Source organism: Myxocyprinus asiaticus, chromosome 25 (assembly GCF_019703515.2).
Source record: "Myxocyprinus asiaticus isolate MX2 ecotype Aquarium Trade chromosome 25, UBuf_Myxa_2, whole genome shotgun sequence".
NCBI classification, from domain to species: domain Eukaryota; kingdom Metazoa; phylum Chordata; class Actinopteri; order Cypriniformes; family Catostomidae; genus Myxocyprinus; species Myxocyprinus asiaticus.
In genome coordinates, this window is record NC_059368.1 from 1362856 (window position 1) to 1384697 (window position 21842).

The 21842-nt window shown below is 40.0% G+C and overlaps 1 protein-coding gene across 1 annotated transcript in view; it reads left to right on the plus strand.

Moving 5' to 3' along the window:
* LOC127416355 (MAM domain-containing glycosylphosphatidylinositol anchor protein 2-like) overlaps positions 1 to 21842 on the plus strand; it is a 232397-nt gene that overhangs the window by 181626 nt on the left and 28929 nt on the right. Inside the window, exons 9-10 of the mRNA XM_051655670.1 lie at positions 783 to 1052; positions 16647 to 16795. Of these exons, the coding sequence (XP_051511630.1) occupies positions 783 to 1052; positions 16647 to 16795 (419 nt within the window). The remainder of the gene's footprint in view (positions 1 to 782; positions 1053 to 16646; positions 16796 to 21842) is intronic.

Consider the following 21842-nt stretch of genomic DNA (forward strand, 5'->3'; position numbering starts at 1 on the left):
CTTTCTTTTGGTAAGTTTATTTTTTTCTTTGTTTGTTTTTTTTTTTTTTTTTTTTTGGCCTGCTTATTTCCTTTAGTGATGTTTTTTTTTATGTGTTTGTGTGTGTTTGCAGTTTTTTCCCCCTAAAATGTGTTTTGTTAAGCCTTTCACTCACATCCACTCATTAAAATCAAATTATTTATTCTCTGTAGAGTGACACTAGAAGGGTCAGATCAACACGACCCCTTAGATGAACCGGTCGGTTTTCACTTGCATACTGCAGTCCTTCTGTGGATTATACGAAAAAAAGAACAATTAATTTCAAGCCATTTGAAATGAAAAATGTTATTTTCAGTCTTTACCACGACAGTTAGTGCATTATGAATCCCTCACTGTGGCCTGTTAAAAACACAGATCAGATATCAAACCAAAGATCAGCTCATTGTTTATGTGTTCATGTGTGAGTTCATTAGTTGAACTGCAGGGATACAAATAAAATGCTGCAAAAGTGTTGAATAGGATTTCTTAAATGGAGATCTGTGTTGGTGTCAAGATTTTTGGGTAATTTGTTTAAAAATATATATATTTTCAATAAGATTATAGATAATGCTTGGATTTTTATTGCATTCCAGTGACATTTGTGTTATGACAGTGAAATTATATGATGGACATTGTGATTGTGAAAAAATTGTGATTTCTATAGAAATGTATTGTTTAAAATGTATTGAAACAGAATATATAAATGTAGTTAAATTTATTTAATATATAAAATTAAATACATTTCTCTCTCTCTCCCTGGACAGATCCGCCAGCGGTGGAGCCCGTTTGGCAGGAGGTCAGGCAGGGTTTGGGTCGGCCAGTGGTGATGAACTGTCGCGTTCTGCGGGCGCATCCGTCACGCGTACTGCGCTACGAGTGGAGGCTGGGCTCGCGACTGCTGCACGCCGGACACTTCGACTCGCGAGATGATACGGACTACACTGTGCGCAGCCTAATGCGAGAGGGCTATGGCGAGTACACCTGTGACATCATCAATGAGGCGGGACCAGGACGCTGCACCTTCCTGGTGACTGGTAAGACTTCCTGTCTGAAGCGCTGGTGTGCCGTTGATTTTGTATTTATCTCTTGAACCAGAAGAGTCACCGTACCGCAGGAATTGGCAGCTTTGATAGTGATGAGAGCCAACATTTTGTATCCTTTCTACCAAGGAGCCGGATTACAAATCTGCACTCTCACATTGTTCTCTTACTCAATTTCCACATTATTGTAGGTAATTTATGCACAACTAATGCAATGTATTTTAGAGGGAATGAATGATTCCACCTGCCTGGCCAGCAAGACTTTTCTCGGTCATGAATGTGCAAACCCACTTTAGTGGCAGATAAGTGGTCTTGCTCAGCTATCTCCAGTGCATGGTTGAAAGTGGCTGTTTGCTTACATGATCAGCCACAACATTAAAACCACCTACCTAATATCGTGTAGGTCCCCCCGTGCTGCCAAAACAGCTCTGACCCGTCGAGGCATGGACTCCATAAGACCTCTGAAGGTGTCCTGTGGTATCTGGCACCAAGACGTTAGCAGCAGATCCTTTAAGTCCCATAAGTTGCAAGGTGAGGCCTCCATGGATTGGACTTGTTCGTCCAGCACATCCCATAGATGCTCAATCGGACTGAGATCTGGGGATTTTGTAGGCCAAGTCAACACCATGAACTCTTTGTCATGGTCCTTAAACCATATCTGAACAATTTTTGCAGTGTGGCAGGGTGCATTATCCTGCTGAAAGAGGCCACTGCCATCAGGGAATACCGCTACCATGAAGGGGTGTACATGGTCTGCAACAATCTTTAGGTAGGCGGTATGTGTCAAAGTAACATCCATGCCTGGAATATTGCCCAGAGCATCACACTTCCTTCACCGACCTGCCTTCTTCCCATTGTGCATCCTGCTGCCATCTCTTCCCCAGATAAATGATGTACATGCACCCGGCCGTCCACATGATCTAAAAGAAAACGTGATTCATCAGACCAGGACAATTTCTTCCATTGCTCCATGGTCCAGTTCTGATGCTCACTTGCCCATTGTAGGCACTTTCAGCAGTGGACAGGGGTCAGCATGGGCACTCTGACCGGTCTGTGGCTACGCAGTCCCATACACAGCAGGCTGCGATGCACTGTGTGTTCTGACACCTTTCTATCATGGCCAGCATTACGTTTATCAGCAATATGTGCTACAGTAGCTCTTCTGTGGGATCAGACCAGACGGGCTAGCCTTCACTCCCCACCCGCATCATTGAGCCTTGGGCGCCCTTGACCCTGTCGCCGGTTCACCGGTTATCCTTCCTTGGTCCACTTTCGGTAGGTACTAACCACTGCATACCGGGAACACTCCACAAGACCTGACGTTTTGGAGATGCTCTGACCCAGACGTCTAGCCATCACAATTTGGCCCTTGTCAAAGTCGCTCAGATCCTTACACTTGCCCATTTTTCCTGCTTCCAACACATGAAATTCAAGAACTGACTGTTGACTTGCTACCTAATATATCCCACCCCTCGACAGGTGCCATTGTAACGACATAATCAATGTAAATCACTTCACCTGTCAGTGGTTTTAATGTTGTGGCTGATCAGTGTTAGTTCGAAGCCAATCCAAATTTTAGTGCAAGGGTCGCCAAAAATGTCTTTTTTTTAGAAAGAAAGTATGCTCGCAAGCCATCGAAAAGGTGTAGTGTTCTTTCAAAAGCTAGAACAATTGAGAGGAAACGTGTTACCGTGCTGCAGAAATTTCTGATAGTCCAGCTGCACAAAATCACAAAAGTCTTTGAGCTCCTACACACACACTGTGCAGATAAGAAAGTATTTGTATACCTTTGCGGCAAAACTCTCCAAAGACAATCCGCTGCTGTTTGCGTAGTGTTATGGATGATGTGTGCATTACAGCCAATGCCCAGAATCTCTCACCCTAGTATCAGCTGCAGCTTTCTCCAGATATTGCATTTGCCAGCTCTCTTAACACTGCCAGATTTTGTTGCAGTGTTGTAAGCAAAGACCAGTTTTGGATCAAGGCCATGCTTTTCAATGACGTTAGAAATGTAGTCAATTTGCAAATCCGATGTCTCACCTGGCAGAGATGACTATTCAATTATTTTGACCTTCACATTATTTAATGGATTAAAGTAACGCACAAGCAAAGGGAAAAAACAATTTTATGTCTTTGTGACCGGATGCATCCACAGCCAATGTGACAAACGAGCACTTGTCTAAATCACATTACATTTCTTCGTCTGACAGGAGCGAGTACGTTGCAAACAATAGCCTCAGATTTGGTGAGGGGAGAAGAAAATTTCTGATCATACAATTTCTTGATCAGTATTGCTGTGTGGTCAGCCAACCAAAAACTATGGCCATTCTATACAATGATATGCAAAAAGTCCTTCGCTTGTGTGCACTTTATCATATTTGTGTCACAAAAGATCGCTAACACTTTGGTGTGGCACACTTACTTTCAGCAGCATCCACATGCTTTCCTGTATACACCTGCTGCACGATGTGGGTGTAATATTTAGTCATCTTCAAGTCATGCAAACAGGTGTTTACTGAAAGCTTTCTTTAAAAATAAGACAGACAGACAGACAGACAGACAGAGAGAGATACAGACAGACAGATAGATAGATAGATAGATAGATAGACAGACAGACAGACAGACAGAGATAGATAGATAGATAGACAGACAGACAGACAGACAGACAGAGATAGATAGACAGAGATAGATAGACAGACAGGCAGGCAGACAGACAGACAGACAGACAGACAGACAGACAGACAGAGATAGATAGACAGAGATAGATAGATAGATAGACAGACAGGCAGACAGACAGACAGACAGAGATAGATAGATAGATAGATAGATAGATAGACAGACAGACAGACAGACAGACAGAGATAGACAGACAGACAGACAGACAAACAGACAGAGATAGATAGATAGACAGAGACAGACAGACAGACAGACAGACAGACAGATAGATAGATAGATAGATAGACAGACAGACAGACAGACAGAGACAGACAGACAGAGACAGACAGACAGACAGATAGATAGATAGATAGATAGACAGACAGAGACAGACAGACAGACAGACAGACAGACAGATAGATAGATAGATAGATACTGTAGATAGACAGACAGACAGAAATAGACAGACAGAGATAGATAGATAAACAGACAGACAGACAGATAGATAGATAGATAGACAGACAGACAGACATAGACAGACAGACAGACAAACAGACAGACAAGGATAGATAGATAGACAGACTGGCAGACAGAGATAGATAGACAGACAGATAGATAGATAGATAGATAGATAGACAGACAGACAGACAGACAGACTAGAAACTGATTTTGGCTCGTTCTGGGTTTTCATGTGCGTTACCGTCATCAAACACCAACTGAGTGATAGAATGAGACTGAAAAAATGAGCATTTATCTACACGTGACATCGTTATACAGAGTTTTCAGCATATTCATTGAAATATAAATTCATGAAGAAATACATAACGATCCCATGATCTGGCAGTTTGTCGAAAATGGGCTGCTGGAAACATTTTGGAAGTTGAATAGTTCTGCTGGGTGAGTAAATCATGGCAGAATTTTAATTTGTTGGTGAATTATTCTTTAAAACCTCTTGGCAATCCATCCAGAGTTGGAGCGAGCATGGTTTCTTGTTGAGAGGCTGAATGTGGTTGATGTCTGGCAGATCTTTCTGTGAGCTGGACTGATCAGGGCTTTTGAAGAGTTCTGGACCGCAGTGAGGCTCTGGGTTCATTGCTCTTTGTTCGGTGGATTTTGGCTTTGCTGGTTTTTGTAGATGGACTGGATCCAGACGTCAGTATTGTATTCAGCAGATCGCTCTTTCTCTCTCGCCTGCAGTGATGTGCTTCATGCAGTGTAGCATGCCAATCACTCAGAAATGATCATTTCCCCAAAGCACTGCCATTTCTGCCATCTGCTCATTAGGGGCCGATGCCAAACTCTCAGGGGCCCAATGTTCCAAAGAGATGCGGCCTCACAGCACCTGATTAGCCCCTCAAATCTGCCCCGGCTTCCACAGGCTCCCCAAAGGGTCTTCTGCTGTTCTCTGTAGGTGTAATGAATCTGGATTTCTACACACTTTGAGCGAGATAAAGAGAAACATTTACCCTCAAACAAGCAAGTGCATGTAGATCAGAAAACAATTCAAAATGTATTTTTGTGAGATTCAGCCGTTTAGATCCAAACTACAGCCTATCTTGTGACCACAACATTCAAACTTAACACAACTTTGTACACATGAACAACAGAAAATTCTGAGGTCACATGCAAAATTTCATCAATTTCCAGTGGTAGGAAATCTTAAGAAAATCCTAATTGTGCAACTGTGATTAAAGCAGTTGAAATTTGACAATAAAACAGCTGTGCCCACTGCATCCACAGGATGTATTCTGTCAAATTAAATTATTTTGGTCATCTGTCCATACCTGCTTAGAGCCTGAAAATTGTTGCTTGCACTATATTTTAAAAGCTGAAGTAAATGATTGAAATGACACTAGTGTTAACAAACGTAATTACAAAAATATTGGCTTTTTTTAAACAGGTTTTCCCAACAATCCCCGTCTTTCCGTCTTCTGGTGGCTAAACAGTTAGTCGCAGATTTTATTTGCACAAAGGTACTCGTAGTGCATAGCAGAATGATCTCACCATGAATTTTGCGGCAGTAGGTTGAAAGTTCTTTAGCTGAACTTATTGGTCTGCGCTTACCAAAATTCAAATCATTGCCCCCCAGTGGCCGCTAATTTTACTAACCATACACCGTAGCCCTAAACTCAACCCTAAACCTAACCCTCAGTGGAGTGAAAATGCCATCTTAGAAGAAAAATTCAACCTCTGAATCAAGCTCACCATTGTGATTGTGATTACTTTCTCGTTTCCGTGGGATAAGCGTCTCTGAGGCTATTGACCCAATGCTATCAGGAGAAGTTAAACACACTTTAATTGATGCAAAGATGTCTGATGGGGGCAAGCGCTTGTCAGTAACTCGGCAGAATGGGGTCAATGTCAGAGTTCTTGAACATTCAGTAGCAACACGTTCACTTGAATCTTGTTTGCGAGTTGCAATTATACCAGCGTACCATGAGAAATGGTTTGGTCAGTTGTTTTTAACCCGTTCAGAGAGTATCCTGTGGTTCTCGCTGGCCCGTTCTGCCAGAAGGCAAAGCTTTGAACGGACCGGACCGGCACCAAGCTGAGCCAGAGCTAGACAGCTTATCAGAAGTCCAGAATCCAGGCAGGGTGACACCTGCTGGTCTGGTTTCATGAGAAACCTGTTCAACATGATCATGATAGAACCATGTTCTGAGAAGATCAGCCTATAACAATGATGACATTGTGATGATGCCAGTCCTACCATTGTTTAATCTGTCAAAAGTACAGACATTGAAGTTAGACATTTATCGAGAATCTACCTTTAAGACCATGCACAAATGCCCTTCAATGCTTCTTTAGGTTTACCAGAGAACCTTCTTCTTATCAAGAACCATTCTTGGCATTTTTGAGTTCTTTGAGAACACGGATCCTTTCTGAAGAACTAGAGAATATATATGGATGTCCATACTATATCAATAAATAGACATAAAATATATTGATTTGATTATTGTGTTTAATATTTTATACATTGTTATATTTTAACATACCGTAAATGTAAGAGAGACATTTCTTTCACTTTTTACTCCTCATTGTAGAATGTCACAGTGTTAATAAACAAAAGCACGTGACAACACGTGTCCCGACTGGGTGTTTGTGTTAAAATGTTCATCTGTGCTGCTTTGTCAGCTTTTGTTTTATCGGGGACTTTAATTTAATGCTCAAGTAGTTTCCATTTTAAGGTGAATTACTCATAATGAGATTCATCCGGCAGTTCATGTTCATTCTCAGATGCTTTAAAAGCAACTCTAATTTGAGACAGATTTGCCCTAATGTGTTCAGATTTCTATTTCACAGAATAACTTTAAATTGCAGACATGTTTTATAAATAAAAAATTAGTGCCATCAAAAATGTAGTTGCAAATCTGAATTTTTATTTTTATTTTTCTTATTATTTATTTCTCATTCATTCCCAATTTTTTGAAACTCGGGTGTTTAATTACAGTCCAATAGACTGTTTGTTTTGAGAATGGAAGTGGTAACTTTTCAGTAGAAATGGTTCTGAAAACCGATAATCATCTTCAGTGTATTCATCCACACTTTGGCGGCTTTAGTCTGATTCTGACGGACTACAGAATAAAATAGATTTGAAGAATAGACACTGATTCACCCATACACACATCTTGCTCTGTTGAAGGTTTACAGTGGTCATTTCTCTTCAAGTCAAACATAGAATCAATGAAGCATTGAGCTCTTAAAGCTGCTGGAACAATAACATGTTATTTGCTGCTGCACACTTAAGAAGGATTAACAATTTAGAGTGAACATTTTTTGCAAAACCTGATGATTATGATATAATCATGATCCTGCATGTGAATTTTCACAGAGCATCTTGTGAAAGTGCTTTAATGAAAGAAAACCTGTCCTTTTGTACAAAATGAGTTAACACAGTTAATGTCACAAATTTGCTTATTTGATTACTGATCACGAAATTGTGTCTTAAATAGTGTCTTGAAATCTTAAATATTTCTTATATTATGTCATTGTAATCATGTAATCACTAGCACGCAAACAACAGCGAGAGAGCAGTCTATTTTATTTATATGACATTTTTCACACTTGCATTCAGAACTACATCTCGATGTAATCCTTCCTCATGATCACGCGGCGTGATTTCATCAGATGAATGGGAGGATAAAAACTATTAAAGTATGACGAGACTCGCGTTGTGCATGCAAGCCATTCGCACATCACAAGCCGATCAACTATTTAGCCCTTTTCGGAGAATCGCACCTGTAAAATCTCAAACTTTATTTGCAGGTTTAATTTATATTTTGAACCCCACGATGTGGGTTTAAAATCGTGTAATGTAATTTTGAGTGTGATTATGGTTTAAGGAGGGTATACCTGTATGCTGGGTTGGAAATCTCAAGGATTAATAGTGGTGTTTTCAGCAAATAAACGTTAAGTCAATGCTTTTTACCCCTTCTGCTCTAGTGTACTGAGGGGCTGCTGTACCTTGTTAAACTGTGTATGTTTACTGTTTCAGTACTGTTATGAATGTTGCATATATGCTTACATAAATAAAGCCTATTGCAACAGTACTTGCTAGGAGAAGAAATTAGATAGTAAGCAATTTCGGGTTCGGGCTTAAGATCTGACGGTATCGTTCCCAGTCTCGGGTACGGGTCGGGTTCGGTTTCATTTTAAGGCCCGTGCAGACCTCTAGGCTGTCAGTAGTCGCGCAGTAGTCGCGTTGACCGAAAGTGAAGTGATGCAGGCTTGTGATGCATGAATGGCTTTCACGCACTGCACGGGTCTGTAGAGTATACTGCAGTCTCGTCACATTTTAACTTTTTGTTTAACCTCCCATTCAGCTCACGAAAACACGCTGCGTGATCGTGAGGAAGGATTACATCAAGATGTAGATTGGAATGCAGGTGCGGAATTTATATAAATAAAATAGATTACTTCTCTCTCGCCGTAAAAGAGCATGACAGTGATTACCCCTCCGCGTGCCAATGCTTGCACGTGTGCCATAGGTTACTGACCCCTGGTTTAGAAGCTTCAACAATGTTTGAAAAGAATTCTTTTTTTAGCTGAGTCACATTTTTAAGGACATGAACTGTCCTCTCTTACCGCTTATTATTCTGAAAATCTGATGTCCACGGCAGTCTCTGACCATTTACACATCAGAATTTTACATTGATATTTTTCCTAATGGCTATTGAAATGTTAGCTTGATTTGAAGTACTAGATTTTAACAGAATAAAATGTGTTTGTCTCGAAAAACTCACTGCCACAATGCTATGGTGTTTGCTAGGGCTTAGCTATGTGGTTGCTAAGGTGTTGCCAAATGGTTGCTAGGGTGTTGCTCTGTGGTTTTATGTTGCTATGATGTTTGCTAAGGTGATCTGTGTGGTTGCTAGGATGTTGGTCTATGGTTGCTATGGAGTTGCTGTGTGGTTACTAGGGTGTTCCAGGTGGTTGTTTGAACGTTGCCATGCAGTTCTCTAAGGTGATCTGGGTGGTTGCTAGAATGTTGCTATATGGTTGCTGGGATGTTGCATTTTGGTTGCCTGTGTATTCTGAATGGTTGTTTGCACATTGCTAAGTAGGTTGCTAGGGTGATCTGGGTTGTTCCAAGAATTTTGCTACATGGTTGCTAGGGTGGTTGTTTGAACGTTGCAATGCAGGTTGCAAAGGTGATCTGGGTGATTGCTAGAATGTTGCTATATGGTTGCTAGGATGTTGCTATGTGGTTACTAGGGTGTTCCAGGTCGTTGTTTGAACGTTGCCATGCAGTTCTCTAAGGTGATCTGGGTGGTTGCTAGAATGTTGCTATATGGTTGCTGGGATGTTGCATTTTGGTTGCCTGTGTATTCTGAATGGTTGTTTGCACATTGCTAAGTAGGTTGCTAGGGTGATCTGGGTTGTTCCAAGAATTTTGCTACATGGTTGCTAGGGTGTTGCTATGTTGTTGCTAGGTTGTTCTGGGTGGTTGTTTGAACATTGCTTTGCCAGTTGCTAAGGTGATCTTAGTCATTGCTAGGATGTTGCTATATGGTTGCTAGAGTGTTGCTTTGGAAATATTAGGGTGTTCCAAGTGGTTGTTTGAATGTTGCCATGCAGTTCTCTAAGGTGTTCTGGGTGGTTGCTAGAATGTTGCTATGTAGTTGCTTCAACCAATCAATCAATTTATTTATTGAGCACAGTAAAAACAACAGTAGTTGTTCACTGTGCTGTACAACCATAATAAAAGAAATATCACATAAATACATCACCAAAATACATCAATACAGCTATGCTGTACAAACTGAAATGCAAGATAAAGAGGTACATCACAGCACATATATAAGTTTACACCTTTGGACTCAAAGGACAATCGTAAGCCTGCGCAAAAAGAAATTTTTATCTTTTATTTCAGTCTAGAAGGAATCTAGGAATCATCAATAATCTCTGATCAGATGACCTTAGACGTCTAACAGATGTACTTGCACTCAGAATGTCAGAGAGATAATTCGGTGCAAGGGTTTAAAAACATAAAGTAGGATTTTAAAATCAATTCTGTATTGGACTGGCAACCAGTGTAAAAACAATAAGACAGGAGTAATGTGTTCATATTTCTGAGTACAAGTCAAAAGTCTAGCAGCTGCATTTTTAACAGTTTGTAAACGATTAATGTACGATTGGTTTATCCCTATATAAAGTGAATTGCAGTAGTCGAGTTGAGATTAAACAAAAGCATGTATCACTCTCTCAAACTCTACAAATGATAAAAAATAAAAATAAAAACTCTTAACCTTAGCTAGGAGCCTTAATTGAAAAAAATTAGATTTGACTACTGCATTATTTTTTTTATTATTATTTTTTTTTTATCTGTTTGTCAAATTTAAGTGCAGAATTGAATATGACACCCAAATTTGTCATAGAGAGTTTAACATAAGATGCCAAATCTCCCAAAGCATTTTTGCTGCCTGAGATGCATGAAGGCCCAAACACAATCACCTCTGTTTTGCTCTCATTTAGATTTAAGAAATTTAAGGACATCCACGACTTAATATCCAACAGGCAAGCGGATAAGGACTTCAAGCCATTTTTGTCATTATGCTTCAAGGGCAGATATATTTGAGTGTCATCAGCATAACAGTGAAATGAGACCCCATGTTTGTTAAAAACAGATCCCAATGGAAGCATGTATAGTGAGAACAAAACAGAGGCCAGAATGGAGCCTTGTGGAACCCCACAGGTAGGGTAGATTTGGACGATGAAAAACCATCAATACAATCTGAAAAGGTTCAGTTCAGAAATAGGATTTAAACCAGTTGAGAGCATTACCTTTAATGCCCACACATTGTTCAAGGCATGAAATAGGAATACTGTGGTCTACAGTATCAAAAGCAGCACTTAAGTCTAAAAGCAGAAGTATCATGGAGTCCCCAGAATCGACAGATAACAAAATATCATTTAAAACTTTTAAAAGGGCAGACTCAGTACTGTGATGTTTCCTAAACCCATCTTTAAAATTTTAGAAATAAAAGGTTAATTGGAAATTGGTCTAAAATTAGATAAGACAGTCAAGTCAAGATTTGACTTTTTCAGCAGTGGTTTAATAGTTTAAGGTATTTTGGGACAATCCCTGTATGAAGACACTTATTTATTATTGCTAAAATACTCAGCCCAACAACATTAAAAACCTGAATAAGAAAATGTGTAGGGATAATATCATACAGAGACAATGTAGGTTTTAACTGCTTAATTATATCTTGACATGAGTTTGTGTGTTGCTAGATGGTTGCTGGTGTGTTTTGAATGGTTGCTTGCACATTGCTATGCAGATCGCTAAGGTGATCTGGGTGATTGCTAGAATGTTACTATATGGTTGCTAGGGTGTTTCTATGTGGTTGCTAGGGTGTTCTGGGTGGTTGTTTGAATGTTGCTATGCTGGTCGCTAAGGTGGCCTGGGTGATTGCTAAGATGTTGCTATATGGTTGCTAGGACGTTGCTATGTGATTGCTAGGGATTTCCAGGTGGTTGTTTGAATGTTGCAATGCAGTGTGCTAAGGTGTTCTGGGTGGTTTCTTGGGTGTTACTATGTGGTCGCTAGGGTGTTCTAAATGGTTGTTTGCAAGTTGCTACGCTAAGTTGTTCTGAGTGGTTTCTTGGATGCTGTTTTATGGTTGCTAGGGTGTTCTGGGTGGTTGTTTGGATGCTGCTATATGGTTGCTAAGGTTTTCTGGGTGGTTGTTTTTTCGTTGCTATACAGGTTTCTAAGGTGTTCTGGTTGGTTGCTAGAATGTTGCTATATAGTTGCTTGGGTGTTGCTATATGGTTGCTGGGGCATTTTGAATGGTTGTTTATATGTTGGTATGCAGATTGCTAAGGTGACCTGGGTGATTGATAGGATGTTAGTATATGGTTGCTAGGACATTGCTATGTGATTGCTAGTGTGTTCCAGGTGGTTGTTTGAACATTACTATGCAGTTTGCCATGGTGTTCTGTGTGGTTTCTAGGGTGTTAGTATGTGGTTGCTAGGGTGTTCTTAATGGTTGTTTGCACATTGCTATTCTAAGGTGTTCTGAGTGGTTGCTTGGATGCTGCTATTTGGTTGCTAGGGTGTTCTAGGTGGTTGTTTGTACATTGCTATACAGGTTTGTAAGGTGTTCTGGTTGCTAGAATGTTGTTATATAGTTGCTTGGGTATTGCTATATGGCTGCTGGTGTGTTTTGAATGGTTGTTTACATGATGCTATGCAGATTGCTAAGGTGATCTGTGTGATTGCTTGGATGTTGCTATATGGTTGCTAGGGTGTTTCTATGTGGTTTCTTGGATGTTCTGGGTGGTTGTTTGAAAGTTGCTATGCTGGTCGCTAATGTGACCTGGGTGATTGATAGGTTGTTGCTATATGGTTGCTAGGGCGTTGCTATGTGATTGCTAGGATGTTCCGGGCGGTTGTTTGAACGTTGCTATGCAGTTTGCTTAGGTGTTCTGGGTGCTTTCTAGGGTGTTACTATGTGGTTGCTAGGGTGTTCTAAATGGTTGTTTGCATGTTGCTACACTTAAGTGTTCTGTGTGGTTGCTTGGATGCTGCTTTATGGTTGCGAGGGTGTTCTGGGTGGTTGTTTGCACATTGCTATGCAGGTTGCTTGGTGTTCTGGGTGGTTGTTTGTATGTTGCTATGCAGGTTGCCCGAGGTGGGTAGTAACGCGCTACATTTACTCCGTTACATTTACTTGAGTAACTTTTTGGAAAAAGAAATTACTTTTAGAGTAGGTTTAAAAATGGGTACTTCTTACTCTCACTCAAGTAAATTTCTAAAGAAATGTTTTTACTTTTACTTCTTTACAATGGCCGGCGTTCCTGACGTTACATTACTGGGTTTAATTCTAATTAATGTGTAATTTATTGAGAGATTATTGAATGGGATTTTTTTGAGAGCGGAAGTTCACACAGCTGCACGCGCTGAGCCGGTGTCACAGACTGTCACTCAAGTCATTAGTGCTGCAGCATCAAACTCTTCAAAGTGAAACACTTTCTTCGCTCCGCACAGTGAAATAAAGAATAGTTTTGTTAAACTTCATTTAATGCCAAGACAAGCTGATATTTCAAGATTAAAATCACAGCTTCAACTTAAGGCAGCACGCTGTGGTAAATTTTGGCTCTAATGAAAACACGGGCTTTTCTGTGTGAATGTGTTGGTAATTTTCAGGGTGATTCTGTAATTGAGCTCTTATGACATCATTTTTTAAGTGTACATTTTTAAATCTGTGCAGAAATATATCAGTGCGCTTTGTCCTGCGTCCAGCATGTAATGAGCAGTATTTATGAATTTACCCCGCGCTCTCGCGGGGGTACTGGAAAGCTACTTCAGGCGGATTAACTATAAATCCATGTAAACATCCAAGTTAAGTGTAAATGCCTTTTGCTCTGCTGTTCACGTGATTGACAACTGGAGCGCGAACAGACAGCATTTCTGCACGTGCATAGCGAGGTGCGCGGGGCGCGCGCGTGAGAGATGTGCAGGAGCGAGGCGATCGTATGGCAAAGAGAGTGGCCGTGTCCGAAATCATTCACTCGTTCGCTATTTCCTATATAGTGAATGGCAGTTAGTGCACTATATCTCAGCAGTGAGTGAACGAAATGAGTGAGTGAATTCGGACGCTGACGTATACACAAAGCGTCGGATCTCTGGGGCTGTCGCAGAAACATCACATATGAACTTTTACAATGCTTGGGCCTTACTTGTTATTCATATTAAATAATATATTAATACAATAAATCTTCATTTTGTTTGTCATTTTTAATATATACTGTGTGTTAATATAAAGAGTAAACACATTTGATCAAATAAAGAGTACATTTTAAAATGTATCTTTATGTTTTGTCTCTCTATATGTTATTATGTTATTTTAATCAAGTAATTATTTGTCAAAAAGTAATTTAATACATTCAGCATGAAAGAAAACATTGCAGGAGTGAAGAAGCAGTAAACTCCCAGCTCGTACGTCTTACCCGTGGTGGATTGTGGGCAATTAACCATTGTCGAGTGTACATCAAATGTACACTCGAAATTAGAGTGCATTGTGGGTAATAATAAGTGAACAGAATTAGGGAACGAGTGGCTCACTCAAAATTCAGACAGTCCTACAAAATGGCGGACTCTCGAAATAGTGCACTATATAGTGGATAGGGGGCGGTTTCAGACACAGCGAGTGTTTCACGACGGGGGTTGTTGCCCTACGCACTAGGCCGCGTACTCTACATTTAGAGAGCGGCGGTACTGCTGTACAGAACTAATGATCTAAATTCTTATGACACTGAAAACTGTAACTACACTGAAACAAGAATCCACGCAGGACTTTAAAAGCTATGAAAAAGCAAAAGAAGGCGTTAATAAAGCATAATCTTGCTTTGGTTTATATTTCAGCATTATATATAATGTCCCTGTGGGACATTTTCACATTTTCACTGTAATAGAAATGTTTCCAAACCTCTCTTCTTATTGACAAACTCATCCAGATCTGACAAGAGCCCTTAAAGGGATGGTTCACCCAAAAATTAAAATTCTTATTATTTATTCATCCTCATGCCACCCCAGATGTGTATGCCTTTTTTTCATCTGCTGAACTCAAATGAAGATTTTTAGAAGAATTTCTCAGCTCTGTAGGTCCATACAATGCAAGTGAACAGGTGGCAACATTTTAAAGCTAAACAAAATCAGCATAAATGTAATCCATAAGACTCCAGTGGTTAAATCAATATCTTCAGAAGTGATGTGATAGGTGTGGATGAGAAACAGAGAAACAGATCACTTTCACATTCTTCTTCTTGTGTTTTTGGTGATTCACATTCTCTGCATATCGCCCCTGCTGTCTAGCAAAAAATGACAAATACTGATCTGTTTCTCACCCACACCTATCATATCACTTCAGAAGACATGGATTTAACTACTGGAGTCTTATGGATTACTTTTATGCTGCCTTTATGTGCTTTTTGGAGCATCAACATTTTGGCCAACATAGCTAAAATATTCTTCTAAAAATCTTCTTTTGTGTTCTGCAGAAGAAAGAAAGTCGTACACATCTGGGACAGCATGAGGGAGAGTGAATGATGAGAGAATTTTCATTTTTGGGTGAACTGTCCCTTTAAAGTGATAGCTCAGCCATAATTTAATATTCTGTCATAATTTCCCTACCCTCAAGTTGTTCCAAACCAGTGTGACGCTTTGCATTATGTGGAACACAAAATATGTTGGACAGAATGTTAGGGATTGACAGTCTCAGTCACCATTCACTTTAAAAATATTGAGAAAAAAACACTTTCACTGAAAGTAAATGGTGACTCAGGCAAACATTCTGTCTAATATCTACTTCGTGTTGCATGAAAGAAAGAAAGACATACGGGTTTGGAACAACATGATGGTGAATGATGGCAGAATTTCCATTAATAATATTTCTGTAATACATGTTAAATGTGTATTATGTAATGGAATATAGGGGAGTTAACGTCTATTATGTCATTTGTGAAAGTAACGAGTTACTCACTACTTGAGTACTCTTTTAATTGGATACTTTCATACTTTTACTCAAGTAATTATTTATGTTAGTACTTTTACTTCTACTTGAGTAATTTTTTTTTTTTTAAAGTAATTGTACTTTTACTTGAGTACAGTTTTGGGCTACTCTACCCACCTCTGCAGGTTGCTAAGGTGTTCTATGTGGTTGCTAGACATGAATGTGAATTTAAAAAAAAAAGAATGTCATGAAACTTTAAACTGTTCAGAGCTCAAAGAAAACATCTGCTGTATCTCTACAAGATAACAGCATCCTCATTCAATTTTAATATATTAATTCCACGTCTAATATGACTGAATGTCACCTCAGTGTAAAGCCAAATTAGACTTTTCCTCAGAATGGTCTTAATTTTTCTGATTGAGTCAGCAGGAGCTGAATCTCTGAGGCCTTTGTTTTATCTTTCCTTTCTGTTTTTGCTCATATATTTGTTGTCAAGAGGCCCACAGTGCACAAACAGACTCCTGATGGGATAAAGATGTCCCGTTTCTCGTCCCGCGAGGTTAAATATGTACATCATTAGAAGTGTCTGGCCTCTGCAGTCGTATAATAACTCTCAGTTGACATGAACACTAGCGGCGGGTTTATGAGCTAGCTCACAGACATCAGCAGCTCTTCATTCTCACACGTCAATACTGCCACAACTCTATCTGTGGTGTCATCAGCGCCCGCTGTGCACACAATAAATCTCCTGCCAATGATCGGCTGCATCCAACAGCACTGAAATGCGAGCAGCTCTGTAGAAGATCTCCCGTAGAAATCACTGTAAGTCAACTTGAAATAAAAATGGACTATATTTACTTTCTTAATGCACATTCCTTATTGTGAATGATTAATCAGTGTACGTTAGACAAAGACTTGTAAATGTGGATGTTCCTTGTGTTAATGTGATATAATTTGTATTTTCTCTGTGCAGGTAAAGCGTACGCTCCTGAGTTTTACTACGACACCTACAGTCCGCTGTGGCAGAACAGACCGCGTGTTTACGGATATAAGTTACAGTGGACACAGATGAATCCAAACGCTGTGGATCGCATCATGGCGTACCGCCTCGGCATACGACAGGTGAGCTGTCAAACTTCACATGTTGAACTAAAACGTTATTTTACATCCTTTACTATGCAGGAAAAGGAATATTTAATATTAAAGCAATAAATTGGCTAACGGACAGTTCCAACCCTAAATTCTGATTGGGTAAGCTGCATTTGAAGCAGTTGTAATACACTATATTGCCAAAAGTATTCGCTCACCCATCCAAATAATTGAATTCAGGTGTTCCAATCACTTCCATGGCCACAGGTGTATAAAATGAAGCACCTAGGCATGCAGACTGCTTCTACAAACATTTGTGAAAGAATGGGCCGCTCTCAGGAGCTCAGTGAATTCCAGCGTGGTACTGTGATAGGATGCCACCTGTGCAACAAGTCCAGTCGTGAAATTTCCTCGCTACTAAATATTCCATAGTCAACTGTCAGTGGTATTATAACAAAGTGGAAGTGATTGGGAATGACAGCAACTTAAAATGACAGAGCGGGGTCAGCGGATGCTGAGGCGCATAGTGTGCAGAGGTCGCCAACTTTCTGCAGAGTCAATCGCTACAGACCTCCAAAGTTCGTGTGGCCTTCAGATTAGCTCAAGAACAGTGCATATAGAGCTTCATGGAATTGGTTTCCATGGCCGAGCTGCTGCATCCAAGCCATACATCACCAAGTGCAATGCAAAGCGTCGGATGCAGTGGTGTAAAGCACGCCGCCACTGGACTCTAGAGCAGTGGAGACGTGTTCTCTGGAGTGACGAATCACGCTTCTCCATCTGGCAATCTGATGGACGAGTCTGGGTTTGGCGGTTGCCAGGAGAACGGTACTTGTCTGACTGCATTGTGCCAACTGTGAAGTTTGGTGGAGGGGGGATTATGGTGTGGGGTTGTTTTTCAGGAGCTGGGCTTGGCCCCTTAGTTCCAGTGAAAGGAACTCTGAATGCTTCAGCATACCAAGAGATTTTGGACAATTCCATGCTCCCAACTTTGTGGGAACAGTTTGGGGATGGCCCCTTCCTGTTCCAACATGACTGCGCACCAGTGCACAAAGCAAGGTCCATAAAGACATGGATGAGCGAGTTTGGTGTGGAAGAACTTGACTGGCCTGCACAGAGTCCTGACCTCAACCCGATAGAGCACCTTTGGGATGAATTAGAGCGAAGACTGCGAGCCAGGCCTTCTCGTCCAACATCAGTGTCTGACCTCACAAGTGCGCTTCTGGAAGAATGGTCAAAAATTCCCATAAACACACTCCTAAACCTTGTGGAAAGCCTTCCCAGAATAGTTGAAGCTGTTATAGCTGCAAAGGGTGGGCCGACGTCATATTAAACCCTATGGATTAAGAATGGGATGTCACTTAAGTTCATATGCGTCTAAAGGCAGGTGAGCGAATACTTTTGGCAATATAGTGTATGTTGATAAACGTAAATTCTATATAACTGTGACAAGTTGCTACGTTGCCTGGAAAGTGTTTCATAACAACACACAGCAACGAGTGATTTTTTGCTTTAACGACCCGGAATACGTTAAGTACTTTCACACAATGAGGTTAAACGTGGTTTTTTGATGACCACAATGTGTTTTGTGCGGTCAATTGTTGGCTGTCGAGAGCACCAGACCTTAAAAATTCAATTGTGTTGGGGGCCTGGGTAGCTCAGTGGTAAAATACGCTGGCTACCACCCCTGGAGTTCACTAGTTCGCTAGTTTGAATCCCAGGGCGTGCTGAGTGACTCCAGCCAGCTCTCCTAAGCAACCAAATTGGCCCCGTTGCTAGGGAGGGTAGAGTCACATGGGGTAACCTCCTTGTGATCGCTATAATGTGGTTCGTTCTCGGTGGGGCGTGTGGTGAGTTGAGCGCGGATGCCGCGGTGGATGGCATGAAGCCTCCACATGCACTATGTCTCCGTGGCAACACGCTCAACAAGCCACGCGATAAGATGCGTGGGTTGATGGTCTCAGACGCGGAGGCAACTAAGATTCATCCTCCGCCACCCGGATTGAGGCGAGTCACTACACCACCACGAGGACTTAAAAGTGCATTGGGAATTGGGCATTCCACATTGGGAGAAAAAAAAAAAAACTGTGTTGAGTCGCCACTTGTTGGGATGTCCAATGTGAAATCTGGATCCTGAAGCAACTAAATATTGAAAAAGAGCAAAATGATGAGGCTTTGACTAATTGTTTTAGAGTTTTTCATTACTTGTCGACCGCTCTGCCAAAGCTGCTAGATGTGACTTCACAAATTACAGTTTAGTCAAATCCACTAAATTGGTGGGTAATAAAACGTTTCAAATCGTTTCATTAATCAAGATTGGTCACTCTTTTGGTGAAGTGAAGACATGAATGTGAGTCATTTTCATTTTTGGATGGTAATGACTATTGAAGCAGTTGCCTAACAAGGAAACGTGAAAAAAACTAAACATTTTGGCTTATCTGACTCAAATCCGCTTAAAAAAATCAGATTTTTACAAGCCTGATCCAAAACATATTCGTAGGTGTTTGGAATCCATTTAAAACAAATTTATAAAATATATGTATGATTTTTGGGCGAAATCTGTGAATTGATTTAAACATAGTAAAATATGTTAAACAGAGCTGAGAGTGCTACACTCTTAATAGTTTCCGAAAAAAATAAAATACATAATAATTAGTTCACCCAAAAATGAAAATTCTCTCATCATTTAATGCCATCCCAGATGTGTATGACTTACTTTCTTGAGCAGAACAGGTCCACACAATGCAGGTGAATGGTGACCAGAACCTTAAACTTCCAAAAATCACCTAAAGTCAGCATACAATTAATCTATAAGACTTCAGTGGTTTAATCCATGTCTCCAGAAGTGATATGATAGGTGTCGGTGAGAAATGGATTTTTTTTACTCTAAATCTCCACTTTCACATTTACATCTGAAGCTCACATGTGGTGCCTGTTTAGTTTCACTTTCACATCTGACAGTGAAAGTGAAAGTGGAGATTTAGAGTATAAAATGACTTAAATATTGTTCTGTTTCTCACCCACACCTATCATATCTCTTCTGAAGACATGGATTAAACCAATGGATTACTTTTATGCTGCCTTTATGTGCTTTTTGGAGCTTAAAAGGTCTGGTCACCATTCGCTTGCATTGTATGGACCAACAGAGCTGAAATATTCATATCTAAAACTCTTCATTTGTGTTCTGCAAAATAAAATCATACACATCTGGGATGGTATGAGGGAGAGTAAATGATGAGGGAATTTTCATTTTTGGGTGAACTGTCCCTTTAATAAATGAACACACATGGGACAGGGCACGTTTAAAACTTTGTGAATTACGTGCATTCCCATTCTGTGTGCACAGATTCTGTGCAGCTGTATGTCTGAAGCAGATAATCCACGTTTGTGTGTTCTACTCTCTGTCTCAGGAGGTTTGTTACAAATTACTGCAGACAAGGTGCTAAATCAGAATAAAAAATTCTGATTTAGTTATGAGTAAAATGTGTTTATGACCTTTTACTCTGAGAAACACACAGACATCTTTACTGTAGCATTTATGATTTAAGATTGCCTTCCGCTTGCAGTATTTTTATCTATATAGAAGACACAGAATGATGATGTTGTCCCACAACTATGCGCTGCATTGACGGTATGTGAATGAACAGGGATTGCAGGAAGAGTGTTCCTTTGTAAATAAATAAGCGCTCGAGAAGCCCTGATGCCCAGAATCTTCCTGCAGCACATTGAGTAGATGTGATGCTATTTTTAGCAGCGTGCAGCCCAAACTCCTCTCCGCTCCTCACAATCATTATCATTTCACCCTCAGCGCGGCTTTGAATTAATACGAAGTGCTGCTGGTCTTGCCGCTTCAGAATGGAGGATGTTCTGCGATGCTCTCTGAAGAGGCGGCTTGAATCCAAAATGAAGCTTTAGTTCAGAGACTTTGAGTGAAATGTGAGAATCACCATCACGCAGTCTTTCTTGGCTGCGTGCCAATTCACAAACTATCCATTCTTTATTATTTCTACAGCACTTTTCACAATACACAAATCACGGTCGTTTCAAAGCATCTTTACAGAAAATCAAACTATCACATGTATTAAATGGTAACGATTACAGAGAGAAGGATTAGCAAGTCTCAAATCATAGTACATTCAAAATAGCATGCTAAAGGTGGCAATATACTTTTTTCTGTGGAATTTTAAAGTATGCATCTGTGATCACACTATAGGCTAATATTACTATCAGTACAACCGCTTGCATGATAGATGATTTTGACAAATCTTTTTCAACTTTTTCGATTTTTTTTATTTTTTATTTTATTTTTTTTAGCAGATATACACATATAAGCTTAAAGAAATGTTCCGGGTTCGATACTAGTTAAGCTGGATATACTGCATTAGTGGCATAATGTACAATGGAAGTCAATGGGGTCAATAATCTGTAAACATTAAAATACTCACTGTTTCAAAAGTATAGACACAAGACATAAACAATATGTGTGTTAACATGATTTTACTGTGATACAATCACTTACTAACTGTATCTATGGAAAGTTAGAGCCAATTTTACAACTTCGTTGCCATGACGACGTAATGCTGTAAACCCGTTAATTTGGTAAACGACAGTAACATCATTAAACACCTGATTTTATTGCACTAAAATCATATTAACATGAATATTGTTAACATCTTGTTGCTACTTTTTAAAAAAAAGTGTGGGTTTTTTTTAGCATTTATGGATCGGTCCCATTCACTTCCATTGTATTTTTTCATTTATTTATTTATTTATTTATTTTTGTGGTAATCAACATTATGCCACAAATGCTGTCGATTGAGCATAACTTGTTTTAAATCCGGAATCTTCCTTTAAAAGTCTCTCTCTTCCAGGAAAACAGAGCAAAAATATTGATGATCTCTTCATGCACTAAGGGGCTGTGTACACATTTTTAGCAATAGCAAATTGCAAATCATGTTCATGGCTGTGATGTGAATTAAAGCCTATTGGCTATTTAGGAAGTGGACAAGCCCGTCGATACGTCCCGCCCAAACTTCAATTCCACGGGGCCTTTATGTAGTCATATATTGTAATGTAATGA